The sequence below is a fragment of the Doryrhamphus excisus genome, linkage group LG14 (assembly GCF_037039965.1).
Source record: "Doryrhamphus excisus strain RoL-2023G ecotype Guam linkage group LG14, RoL_Dexc_Guam_v1.1, whole genome shotgun sequence".
Lineage (NCBI taxonomy): Eukaryota > Metazoa > Chordata > Actinopteri > Syngnathiformes > Syngnathidae > Doryrhamphus > Doryrhamphus excisus.
The window spans coordinates 19,204,856-19,217,446 of record NC_136370.1 but is presented as its reverse complement, the minus strand read 5'-3'; the positions used below and the strand labels follow the sequence as shown (position 1 = coordinate 19,217,446).

Genomic DNA, 12,591 nt, shown 5'->3' with positions numbered 1-12,591 from the left:
CACATGAATGATGCATTTATAAATTAATATAAATATGGCACAGAATAAATATGTGATGAAGAATTTGTCAATATATATATACAACAATGCAATTCATTAATTTAATTACAAAATTGCATTAATGAACAAATATAAACACGCCTTCATCAATGTAACTGTATACATAATAAATATAATTTTTTTTTGTTCATGTGGGACCCGTTTCCCATTTTTTAATGCCAGTGTTAATAGTACAATTCCAATTGTTTCAAATGCAACTGAGGCCTCATCTAAACGCCACCGTAGGACTACAGTACCGTGAGTAAAGTACACCGCTTCAGAGTTCTTTTCAACTTTGAAGTAAAAACATTTATTTTACAGAACATATCATGGCAACGCACAACCATCCAAGCTCATGTCAGTGTCATTGTTGATTGCTAAAACTCTCACAATTAATGATGGTGCTTGGAAACAACATCGCCATGGTAACCACCCTAGAAGAAGACAAAAGTAGGAAGCGGTCACCATGGCGATGTCGAAGGCGTCGTCCTCACAGACCCAAAGTGACCTCTAACCTCTGTTCTTCCCAAAGTGTCAGTCTCGATCTGACTTCCAAGTTCTGAGGAAGCACAACGGGTAGACCCAAAGTTCAAGCCTGGTCAGCGTTGGCCCGTATACGCACGGAACCAGGACGTGACGGAAGCGGCGGCAGACGAGATCATTCCTCCCGTGTTGACGGACGGCTGCGACACCTGCAGCGTGCTCTGAGAAAGCTCCATCGGCTGAGAAAAGGACCAGAAACTTCTTTGGTTTGCATCACACAAACTTCCATCTCAACCATCTTTTTTTTTTTTTTTTTTTAACCTGTGATGGGATGTCACAGAAGCGTGGACTTGGAACTGTCTCCCAGTCTGTCCCGAGATCCGTCTCTTCATCCGTGACGGCCTCGTCTCCGCTCTCCTCCGTCGGTCCGGACGCTTCCGGCTCCACAAACTCCATGGACTCTTCCAGGTCGGCACTCACCTCGAATGGGCCCGTTCTGAAACGCAGCCCATTGAGTCATGTGACGGCACAGTTGCATAATCAATGATGTCATCGCAAAGAGGACCGACCTGCCCAGGTTAGTGTTGTCAGGGGAGACGAGGAACATGATGTTCCGGAGGGTGTGGTGGGGGTGGAGTTTGTCGCTGTCCACATGCTGTACACACACACACACACAGAGATGTCACGACAACATGACATGTTTGCAGGTTGCCGTGGTTACCGACCTGCGAGAAGCAGAGGTGCAGCAGGTTGGTGTTGAGTTTGTTCAGGGCCCGAGTGAAGCGGTACCGGCTCAGGTTGTCACCACAGAATTCGCTGGGAAGAAGAAGTCACAAGATTGAGTTGTCAAGCGAGAGTGAGCGACGCCCAGAGTTCAATCCCCTCCCCACCTGTTGCACAGCTTCTTGGGCAAGTTGACGTCCAGGATGTGCGACAAAATGGTGATGAGCTGGGTGGCGTAGCACAACGCGGCGCTGATGGTGTGGGCGGGGTTGATGTGGTCCAGTTCTGGCGGCGGGAAATGATGCGTTTGTGACGGACAAGACTGACAAAAACGAGCGGGCACGTCGAGCTACCTGGCTCTTGGTTGGTGCTCTTCTCCTCCACCCAGCTGTAATAGGCGGAGCAATCGCCGTTGCTGGGAAGCGTGACGGCGGGACTCGTGATGCTGATGCTGGTCTCGCCGTTCTGGTCGTCCCAGATCCAACGACCTGAGAGGTAGGTGGTCCTGCGGGCCTCGGCCAGCTCACTGACCGTGCTGGACGTCAACGCGGTGTCGCACTCGGCCGCCACATCAGCGGGATCTCTGCGAGACGGCCGCGTCAAAAAACGTCCAGACGTCGGACGTAGGAAGACGGGAAGACACGTACCTGCTGCATCCCTTCTCCTCCCGCGTGGGGAAGATGTGCGCACTCAGCTCCACGATGTGGTCTCGCCGCAGCGCCGCCAGCTGACTCAGTCGCTCGTGCAGCTCGTGTTTGCGTCGCTCCAGTAGCTCGCCCAGTCGGCGGTTGTGGCGTTCGATCTTGTCCTGCTTGAGCTGATGGCGCCCGGCGCGCCGCTGCAGCCGCTGGCACTCGTCCTGAGAGCGCAGCAGCAGCTCTTTGTCTGCGGTGGGCGGGACGCAGCTAATTAGAGAGACGTTACGAGCGCGGCGGCCTAGCGAGGAAGAAAATCGTCTCACCGCTCTTCACCTCCTCGTGAGCGCACACCAGTGCCTCCTTCAGCTGCTCCATCTTTATGGTGCACGCCATCATTTTCCACTTCTGAGGAAAACAACGCAAAGTAGTTACTAAAGCGGGTTCACAAAGCTCGCCATGAACACTCACCATCTCATCGCTCTGCAGCTTCCTGTGCATGGCGCGGACCACGCTGTGGGTGGATGGGGTCATGTGATCAGCATTCATTCAAGTCATTCAAGGAATGAACATTCTCAGCTAACGTTCACCTCTGCTGCAGCTGTTGCTCCTCCTCTTTCAGCATCTTCAGCCGCGCCATCTTGTCTGCGTACCTGAAGACACACCTGACACGTCACGCACAATAAGCAGGTTTCCCCTCAAGAGGGCGCTGTTTGCTATGGTGCTCAATCACAATAACGCTCAGGACAAACATTTTCAAGTCGGAAAAACTCATATTTAGAAAAACTAATAGTTAGAGCGCAGGCCTCACAGCTAGGAGACCCGAGTTCAATTCCACCCTCAACCATCTCTGTGTGGAGTTTGCAGACGTGGGTTTTCTCCGGGTACTCCGGTTTCCTCCCACATTCCAAAAACATGCTAGGTTAATTAGCCACTCCAAATTGTCCATAGGTATGAATGTGAGTGTGAATGGTTGTTTGTCTATATGTGCCCTGGGATTGGCTGGCCACCAGTCCAGGGTGTACAAGACAGCTGGGATAGGCTCCAGCACTCCTAAATGAATGAATATATAAATACAACAATATAAGACAATACCAACATGAATCATATTGTTGTGTCCAATGACTTTGTAAAAAAAAAAAAATATATATATATATATATATATATGTGGTCTTGGTTTGTAAACACTAGACTAACCTGTTTCGGCATGCACAGCAGACGACTTTGCGCCGCACCATGCAATTACGCCAAGACGCTGCGAGGTGAGGATGGATACTGTACAGTGGTGTTGTTGTATATATTTTATATATTTATACTAAGGGTAAATCTTTGACACCTGGTCATTTTAAAAAAACAGCTTGCAGGCTGAAAAAGCGTGAGAACCTCAGCTGCTAGCTCGACCTCGGCACCTTCCCCCCCGTCTCTTCCGCATCCTCCCTCCCAATAAATCCCAGCTAATAAAAGCTCTCAGCTGTTCCTTTTGTATAACACTTTCATTACATTTTTATATTTATCTTATGAACCGCAACCTATTTTGCAATCTAGCAAATATGCAACAAAAACAGCCAAATGTTGAGAGAAAGAGGACCACAATCTACCCTGCATGCCTTGCGGCGGGAATACATGGGTGTTTTTTTTCCCAGCATGGGTATTGCGTACGAATATATTATTTGTTGTTATGGTCACATGGTGCTGTAGGTGGGTTACTTTGTGCGTCTGTGTCTGCATCTGACTATTTTGGTGAATCCCCACAGAAGCATAGTTCATATTTCACAGACTAAACTGCAACAAGTTCAGAAGTTCATAAAAAAAAGTAAATATGACATTATCTAGCTTTTGCAGCCTGAAGGAAAAAGAATAAAAATGTAATAAAATAGGAATACATTGACAATAAGTCATAAAAACTATTTGAGAATAAATATTGAAATTATGGCAAAAAGTAATTTCTCTATTTGAATAAAACGCATTGCTTGATATAGTTGATTTGTTCTCATTTATATTATTGTAGTGTTATAAAGTCAATGTTTGAAATGAGTTAGCTGCAAACACGCTAACAGCAAAGTGCTAAGATAGCTGCAGTGCTAAAGCTAACCATGCTAAAAATAAAAATAAATGTAACTGTATAGCAATAAAAGTCAAGTTTGTTTGATTTTTTGCTGACTTGTGTGGGATCAATGTTATACATATCTACGTTCTGCCAATGAGGTCGATAGACCGAGCATAAATTAATTTAATAAGGTAATAAGTTGCTGTTGTTTTTACACATAAAGTCAATTAAAACATACAATCCCACCTTTCCGTGTTCCTGGCGTCCAGGTAGGCAAAGTCTCCGGCCTGGACGCAACGAGCACACGTCAGTCTGCGGCGAGAGGTGCTGCACAGCGGGCACCGCTCCACCGCCACGTACAGTCCCTCCGCGTCGTCCACAGACTCCACCATGACACCGGCGGGAGGAGGCGGGCGAGGCGGCGGCCTTCCCGCGGAGCCAGCGGTGCCGAGACCCGCCGAGGACGCCATGCTAGCTAAGCTAACGGCAAACGTGTTTGCTAATAGGAAGTCGTGTCTGACGTCAACACTCGCAAATTCTCCATGAGGACGTCAGTCGTCAAAACAACAATGTTTTGACGAGAAGGCCATCGGCGCAACTCTTCCGGTACCAGTACTACAAAGCGGAATTTATCCTTATCCTGAATAAGTCTGAGGTTTAAATCCGAATATGCCGTCCTACGACGCTCAATACAACCGCTGAGGCTAACCCGCTACCGAGCAGGTTAGGTTTGTGTATCCCAGATCAAAGCCAATAACAGTACCGCCCACTGACCAACTGACCAATAAGCGATCACGGTATTTAAAAGCCGCGCCCACTAGCCAATCATTATCGTCTAAAAGTGTCGTCATCAGCTAGTAATGAGTTTGTCGCCACTGGGGGGAGCCAAATCAGCGGAGATATTCGAGCTGTATTTTCTGCATCCATTACTGCGGATCAGAGATGTATATAGAGCAGGGGTCTCAAACTCAATTTACCTGGGGGCCACTGGAGCTAGGGTCTGGGCAAGGCTGGGCCGCATGAGGTTTTCCAAAAAAAAACGCATTTATTAAAAACAGAAAAATATACAAACCTTTTCAGTGCTTTGGTTCCGATTTTCTACAATAAAAGCTCTGATAAAACATTCCACTGTTCTCAAATATCTTACTTTTTATTTTTCTGCACAAAATAAGATGAAAAATAAATAAACAAATCAAGAATAAAGAAAATCAATCAGTAATAAATAAATATAATAATAAAATGGCAAATAAAAACTTAAGAAACCACATATAGTTGTGGTAGACAAAGGATTTTTTTCAGATTAAAATGAACAAAGCATTATTAGAGCCCTGTAGACATGACAAAACACAACTATAGTCACATTTATACTCTTTTTATTTACAACATATTTCGCAACTGCAGGGTCTTGAGACACATGCTAACTCGCAAACCAGAAAGCTAGCGACCTAAACGGTAGCCTTCAAGTTATTTCTTTTTAACTTAAATAGCCAAAAACTTACCACTTCCACACGGATAGGGAGGATAACTATTAACAGTTATTCAACCTTTAACATGAACATGAATCAAACGTAATAATTTTTTCTGGGTACATGATACCATACAGCATCCATATCAAACTTGCGGGGGCCGCACTAACATTAAACTTTCATATCAAGGGCCGGGGGCCTCAAACTAGTGTCCTGCGGGCCACATTTGGCCCGCGGGCCGCGTGTTTGAGACCACTGATATAACGTGTATATTTATTATTTCTCGTTTTCGTCACTGCCAAGGGGCGGAGCTTGCTTCAGAGCCGTCAACAAATCTGGGCCGTTGACAGGTTAAGTTGTTTGGTCGAACTTTACTCTGATTTTCATGTCATCAAACACAATTCAAATATTTACAAATACAAAGAAATAAGAAATAATTAGTCACTGCTTCCGGAAACCTCTCAGGATGGGATAAATGTTCTCGAATGCTTCGTAGATCTCGCCACGCTCTTTGGCTCCTGAAATGGAACGCACAGAGGAATGATTGACAGCTGCAACGTAAACATCATGTAGCCCATATAATCAAACTTTACCGGTCAGAACCACTTTTCCCGACACAAAAATCAGCAGGACGATTCGAGGCTTCACCATCCGATAGATGAGACCCGGAAAAAGCTCCGGCTCATAGCTGCCGAGTCACAAAAGGTTCCTTTGGGACCTGTTGGTGTGATAACAATTTAAGAAGGTACCTGCTGAACTGCTGGTGTGTCAGAACCAGTCCCTCCAGTCGGATGGGGAAGCAGACGTCACAGCTGGCCACCATGTTCTGGATCTTGAAGTCCAGAAAGCGAGCCGAGAAGCCCAGCTTCTGCACCACGCGGGCGTACTTCCTGGCCGCCAGTCGAGACTGCTCCTCACTGCACGTGCTCGGAGAGAAGCATGAAAGCACCGCCACCCGTGGATCCGCCAGTTCAACTGGATTGGCAAGCGGTACCGACCTCTTGGCGCCAGTGCACACCATCTTCCCCGAGCTGAAGATGAGCGCCGTTGTTCTGGGCTCACGGATCCTCATGATCACGGCGGCAAAGCGCTGGAACACGAAGGACGTGATACACGCAAAGCGAAAGATGCTCAGCTAAAGATGCTACCTTTGGGTTGTACTCTGCGTTTCTGGCTTGAAGGGCGATGAACTTGAGGTCCAGAGGACAGCCCAGGTTGACGGTTGACACGATGTTCCTGAACACATCAACAAGTCGGTGAGGGGTAAAAAAACAAAACAAAAAAAACCACATATGTACATACAACATGACCAACAACCTACTGCAGCTGCGGGATGATTCCCGACTTCTCAGTCACAGGGGTCATAGGGGTCATGGGGGTCATGGGGGTCATGGGGCAGAAGAGGGTGGTTGCCACCGTGGACGACCCCTGCGAGGGTTCCCCCGGGTTCACCATGGAATTCTGGCAACCATAGTCGAGCCCGATGCCGCTGTCCTGGGACGTGTTGACACCTGCGGTCAAACACTTTCACAGGTGGGTTCACCCCCCGCCGTTCGGCCCCGCCCCCTTCGTGACCACACCGAGACCATGCTCACTTTGCAAAGGTCACACCTGCGTCTTCCTGCACGGCGAGTTCGTCAGGAAGAAAGCTGAGGTCCAGCTCCTCGGTCAGCTTCTCGTGAGGTCCCGCCTTCATTGAGTGGAGGGCGGAGTCCTGACTTGTAGAGGCGGGGCCCGGAAGCGAGTGGGCAGGGCTTTGGAGGCCCTGCTCCCCCTCCACCATGAAGCAGGAGTCCTAAAAAATATTTGATTTGACTCAAATTCTCACCATTTAAACAATTATATAATTAATCTTCATTGAAGTGACGCATTGTGTGTGTGTATGTATATATATACACACACACACACACACACACACAAATATAAATACAGTTAATTATTAACGTCAACAATTTTCAATGGGGGGGCTCACTTACATTTGCAATGGAGTCATCAAAGTAACGCTCCAACGCTGACTCGTCCATCACTCACGCAACTCACTACACTACTTTACTACTTTACTACTTGACCCAGTTTACCCAGTTTACCCACACAGCTGCGGTCAATCAGATGATGACGAAGCTGTCCTATGATTGGTCCAAATTCCCCTCGACATTATTGGTCCACTTCATACATGTCCATCTTTAAGAAGCTCCATCTTCATTTGATTCATCTCCATCTTCATCTTTATCCACCTTCATTGTCACTCAACCTTTAATTTGAAAATACTCGTCCGAGGTCACGTGCAGTGTCGCCTCCCGCCAGCAGGGAGCACCGTGCCGGAAGCGAGTCGGTCAATGACGCAGTGCGCAGGCGCATAACTGCCTGTAAACACAAGAGTACGGAAGGAAGACCAAACAGAAACTCTTGATCGTTATTGAACACATCATGTATGGATTAGTAAATAAATAAGATGGACGCCGTCAAGGAACGACTTGCTGACTTCTCACTGGAGGCTCATGGTGACTACTACCAACAGTATTGCACGTACACGAAGTAACAGTACTATTTACTGTAGTATTAGCAACGACTGAGCACGTGCACGTTAAAACTACTACTTGCAATATTCTATTAACACTATGATTTACGTGGGTAGTAGTAGTAGTAAGTAGTGTTAATGTGGCTAGTTACTGAACTACAGTATTGCTGTTAATACTGCAATGTAACGTTATTGTTGTTGTTGGGTACAAAGAGACAATATTAAAAAAAAAAACGACCTTTCAGATTTGTATTTGAGCCAATCAGTGGATCACGTGGACGGACCACCTGACCCGCTGCACTTCTACCGCCACTGGATTGGTCCAAACAAACCCTGCATCATTCGCAACGCCTTCAGTCATTGGGCGGCCCTGTCCAGGTGGACGCCGGCGTACTTGAGGTAAGAAGCTCCGCCCCCCCGCCCCCGTGAAGCTGTCCACGCATCAGGTGACTGCTCCCACGCTGCAGGGAAAAGGTGGGGTCAAAGGTCATCAGCGTTGCGGTGACTCCCAACGGTTATGCCGACGCCGTGAGAGACGATCGCTTTGTGATGCCGGAAGAACGCCGCATGACCTTCTCTGCCGTGCTGGACGTCCTTGAAGGGAAGGTGAGAACGGCGCCTGCCGGCAACATATCCTGTACGCATTCATCATTTCCTCGTGACAGGTGAAGCAGCGAGGAGTGTTTTACGTTCAGAAGCAGTGTTCCAACCTGCTGGATGAACTTCCCGAGTTAACGGATGATGTGGAAGTGCACATTCCCTGGATGAGCACGGCGCTGGGTGCGTGCGCTCGTGTGCTGCTCGCGTCTTCTCTTCCTGTCAACAAGAGCCCACAAAGCTGATTTCTCCTCCTGTGTTTTAGGAAAGTTACCCGATGCGGTTAATTTCTGGCTGGGCGAAGCTGACGCCATCACGTCACGTAAGATCAGACTTCCTGTTCAACGCTCGACAGGAACAAGCGGCTAATTCTCGTACTCTTGTTTCAGTGCATAAAGATCATTACGAGAACATCTACTGTGTGATTTCCGGACAGAAGAACTTTATCCTGCTGCCACCAACTGACCGACCCTTCATCCCTTACGGTAACTGTAATAACGCCACAAAATGTACATCCGGTAACCATGGCAACCGCGTGTCTCCAGGCCGCTATCAACCTGCAGTTTACCGTCAACAGGACAACGGTGACTTCGAGGTGGTGGACCAGAGGGACTCTGACAAGGTGCGTTCACACGTCATCCCTGCGTTAATTCTGTCCTCACATCCGCTGCTCCCGGCCCCGCCAACCCCCAACCCCCAGGTGCCATGGATCCCTCTGGACCCCCTGAATCCAGATCTGGAGCGCTATCCGATGTACAGGAGAGCACGGCCGCTCCGCTGCAGCGTGAAGGCGGGAGAGATGTTGTACCTGCCGTCACTGTGGTTCCACCACGTCCAACAGTCGCACGGCTGCATGGCGGGTATGCTAACAGTAGGTCACATGACAGGACATGTGTGAAAAACGCTGTTGTGTTGCAGTCAACTTCTGGTACGACATGGACTTCGACATCAAGTACAACTACTTCCAGCTTCTAGACGTGTTGTCAGACCTCACAGATCCACCGTGACCTCCGAGTGGAACATTAACTCAGCCCCACGAGGGCGCTCGCTGCACCCTTTGGGGATGGAGGAGACGAGGTCGTGATTGTGATGAAGAGTCAAACAGGAAGTGATGAAAAGCTCTTTATTAAAGCAAACTGTTTTTTTTAATCTTGCTTATTTAAAATATTTACTGTCTCCAAGGCAACCACTTCATGAATGTCTATCAGCCTCACGTTTCACAAGACTTCCTGCTCTGAGCGCCTCCAATGGGGGTGAGTCCTGCTCGAGACTCCTCCCACTCTGGCGGTTGCTCACCAAGGCCACAAGACAGCTTGCCTGTGTGCCGACCTGTTAAAGAAAGCTAAAAAGTTGACTTGTTGCAAGCAGCTCAGTTGCCCGCGTTCCCGCAGCAGACTGGAGCGTTGATGCTGTGGAAGGACGGCACCCAGCGGTTGTCATGGAGACCCAAGTTGCATCCAGGCGCGTCCCTGCGGGCACCGTAGCAACACATCCAGTATCCTGGGCCGTAGGGCAGCGCCTGGTAGTACGGCTTGTGGTGCCAGCGGCACAGCGACACGTCCCCGCGCGCGTAGCGCCGCTTGCACTGCTTGCAGGGGTCGTCGCGGTAACGAGGGTCACACACCCACAGCGAGTCGGCGGGCCGCACGCCGTAGTTGTCGATGATGAACTTGAATTGGTGACACGTGCACTTCAGAGCCGCCAGCGTGCGCGTGGGCAGCAGCGTGAAGATGTTGACCAGTATGTCCTGTGGCAGCGCCGACAGCGGCAGCGCCGACAGCGGCAGCGCCGCCATTAATGGCGGCTCCAGAAGCTGCCTCAGTCTCCGCCGCAGCTCCAGAAAAGCATGCGATGTCGGAGCACGGCACACCGCGGCGTCGCTCGCAACACTGACCTTCTCTTCAACGTCAACATTGAAGGACTTCTCTGATTGGATGTTGGTGTTGGGGTCAAATGTCAAATCTGTGCATACTAAAGGACCGGCGACGAAGTGCGTGCATGTCAGCGGCGAGAAAGCAGCAGGAGGCGAAGACCGAAACAACAACCCAGGAAGCGGTTCTGCCTCCTCGGGCAGCGAAGGCGGGGCCTCAAGACCCCAACTTGCACCCGACTCCACCACAGCTGACAAGATGGAGGGGGGCGTGACCAGTGGCGAGGCCCCTGGCAGACATGATGGTAAATGAAGAGAGAGGGCGGGGCAATGCTGAGCGGCAGCCAGTAGGACACGCCCCACCGTCCTCCCCAGTGTGTCGCTTCTGGACACGCCTCCCTCGTTTCTCCGTCGCAGACACTTGGACTCAAGCTTGGCCACCATGTCTGACACCTTGACACACTCTGGCTCCTCCCCTTTGTCCTGAGGGGGTGGGGCCGCGGAGCTCCTGTGGAGAGTGAGCACAGGTTTGGGGTCAGCCTGGCGCTCACTCACTCGCCGTTCCAGGAACGTCACCATCTCGCCCACAGAGACGTTGTACTCCTCCCCCTCCACATCCACGTGTCCGTTTCCTGGACACCGAGCGGCGCTGTAGGGGGGCACTCTGACGGGCCAGTTCTGGTTCTGCTGGAGGGTCAGGTTGCTTCCAGATCTCCTCAGTCGCTTGGCGTTCCCACTTTTTACCTTCCCAGCCCGTGTCATCCCCAAAGATAGGGCGTGGTTCCTTTCTCCAGCAGCTACAGTTCGCCCTGCCGCCAAAGCGAAAATGGCGATCTTTTCGCGGACGTGTCCCGGCTTGATAACAGCCCACATGTCCAGCAGGGCGGCAGTGTCCTCGGCTGGTGGTGAGTACAAACTGAAACATGGCAGCCGGGCTCTGAGACCGCGCGATGCCCCTGTACCGTACCACAACGTGTCGTTGTAGATGACGCCTTTGGCGTGTTTGATGGTCCGTGGTGGGGCCCCGTGCTTAATGTGCATGACAGTCCTGACGACAGGAAGCAGAAGGACATTTTCACAGCACGGCCATCGACTTGGACAATGGTGTGCTGGGCACTGAGGGGGCGGGTTTTACCTGCAGACTGTGCCTTGATTGACTGAGAGTGAGGAGGCGTGGCCTGGCTTGACGGACAGGTCTTCACATCGCTCAGAAGTTGAGACAACCTGGAGGGTTCAAAGGTCAAAAGCGTTACAACATTTTTTTCCCAAAGTTCCCAAATTTTTAACAAACTACTTCAACAAGGAAAAATAGCTAGCTAGCTCTAGTCGTTATGTCGTCACAGTTTGAGGTTGCGCATTTTCACGAGAAAACAACACACTTCCGCGTTTGCCAGCACCAATGCTACCGTAACCTAGCATAAAACCTAGCTAACTGACTAGCATCCGCAGCTAAGTGGTGCATTGGAAAGCACGGCGTCGAGAGGAACGCCAGTGTCGACGTAAAAGGCAAGTTTGAGTAAATCCGCCTGCGTAACATTTTGTTATTTAGCATCAGAAGCTAACAAGCAGAAGAGGGCAATCGAACTCACCTGACTTGAGTTAAAGTCTGTGTTAGAGTTCCAAAACCTCGCTGACACAGACTGTTCTCCTCTGACAATCGTTCTTGGATACTAATTCATTGTCATTGATTGTGAGTAAATTGTATTAAATGTATTTAAATGAGAAATGGCGGCGTAAACATAGCTAAGGCTCTAGGCACTGACTGACGTCCAGCTGGAACTGCGGCGTCGTGACGACATTGAGTTCTTCTTCGGTTTTATTGCGGTTGCTATCCATCATTTTGGTGCATTACCGCCCCCTTCAGTATAGTTTTGGCAGGCACCGACATAAACGTAACAATAAATGTCTATGCCAACCTTGCTGCCTTTTGATTGCCTTTTTCTTCTCGGTAGCTTTTTCATCAACGCTGCAATCAACCTTTTTAATGATTCTAGTCGTATTTTCAGATCCATTGTGTTCCTTGTGGCTAGTCTGCCAACCGGCAGGTTAACCTTTGTTACTCATGCAAAAACAAGTGCTAGCGCCCCCTCGTGGAATAGAGGCGACGACATGACAAATGGCGCCATAGCAGTAAATCACATGACCGTCCTTTTTTATTCCAGTGTAGTAACACATCTTGTGTCGCGATGTGATTGTTTTTAAAGAAACATGAA

At 49.4% G+C, this 12,591-nt stretch overlaps 4 protein-coding genes across 7 annotated transcripts; 1 reads left to right on the top strand and 3 right to left on the bottom strand.

Moving 5' to 3' along the window:
• Positions 1 to 98: 98 nt before the first annotated feature.
• On the bottom strand, positions 99 to 4,683 carry atg14 (autophagy related 14). 2 transcript variants are annotated; one of them, XM_078796051.1, is made up of 11 exons: positions 4,174 to 4,683; positions 2,471 to 2,545; positions 2,352 to 2,394; positions 2,207 to 2,288; positions 1,893 to 2,130; positions 1,599 to 1,828; positions 1,413 to 1,530; positions 1,248 to 1,338; positions 1,092 to 1,177; positions 844 to 1,018; positions 99 to 761 (listed from the first exon to the last, which is right to left on the bottom strand). In XM_078796051.1, exons 1-11 carry the CDS (start codon positions 4,395 to 4,397, stop codon positions 639 to 641), a joined length of 1,485 nt encoding a protein of 494 aa, XP_078652177.1. In that variant the 5' UTR covers positions 4,398 to 4,683; the 3' UTR covers positions 99 to 638. The 2 variants fall into 2 exon arrangements, with proteins under 2 accessions (XP_078652177.1, XP_057947326.2); XM_058091343.2 differs by having other exon boundaries at positions 100 to 761; positions 2,471 to 2,533.
• An 896-nt stretch (positions 4,684 to 5,579) lies between these two features.
• Positions 5,580 to 7,602, bottom strand: tbpl2 (TATA box binding protein like 2). The gene is made up of 8 exons (XM_078796010.1): positions 7,370 to 7,602; positions 7,003 to 7,188; positions 6,715 to 6,917; positions 6,542 to 6,629; positions 6,392 to 6,483; positions 6,143 to 6,310; positions 5,987 to 6,081; positions 5,580 to 5,911 (listed from the first exon to the last, which is right to left on the bottom strand). The coding sequence occupies exons 1-8, from the start codon at positions 7,415 to 7,417 to the stop codon at positions 5,835 to 5,837; spliced, it is 957 nt and encodes a 318-aa protein (XP_078652136.1). The 5' UTR covers positions 7,418 to 7,602; the 3' UTR covers positions 5,580 to 5,834.
• A 125-nt stretch (positions 7,603 to 7,727) lies between these two features.
• jmjd7 (jumonji domain containing 7) lies at positions 7,728 to 9,655 on the top strand. Of its 2 annotated transcripts, none has more exons than XM_078796009.1 (9): positions 7,728 to 7,894; positions 8,157 to 8,310; positions 8,379 to 8,517; positions 8,607 to 8,691; positions 8,774 to 8,830; positions 8,898 to 8,993; positions 9,054 to 9,130; positions 9,209 to 9,368; positions 9,427 to 9,655. In XM_078796009.1, exons 1-9 carry the CDS (start codon positions 7,846 to 7,848, stop codon positions 9,513 to 9,515), a joined length of 906 nt encoding a protein of 301 aa, XP_078652135.1. In that variant the 5' UTR covers positions 7,728 to 7,845; the 3' UTR covers positions 9,516 to 9,655. The 2 variants fall into 2 exon arrangements, with proteins under 2 accessions (XP_078652135.1, XP_057947233.2); XM_058091250.2 differs by having other exon boundaries at positions 8,577 to 8,691.
• On the bottom strand, positions 9,617 to 12,167 carry fbxo34 (F-box protein 34). Of its 2 annotated transcripts, none has more exons than XM_078796008.1 (3): positions 11,968 to 12,167; positions 11,518 to 11,602; positions 9,617 to 11,426 (listed from the first exon to the last, which is right to left on the bottom strand). In XM_078796008.1, exon 3 carries the CDS (start codon positions 11,417 to 11,419, stop codon positions 9,878 to 9,880), a length of 1,542 nt encoding a protein of 513 aa, XP_078652134.1. In that variant the 5' UTR covers positions 11,420 to 11,426; positions 11,518 to 11,602; positions 11,968 to 12,167; the 3' UTR covers positions 9,617 to 9,877. The 2 variants fall into 2 exon arrangements, with proteins under 2 accessions (XP_078652134.1, XP_057946658.2); XM_058090675.2 differs by having other exon boundaries at positions 11,514 to 11,602; positions 11,968 to 12,165.
• Between the last annotated feature and the right edge of the window lie 424 nt (positions 12,168 to 12,591).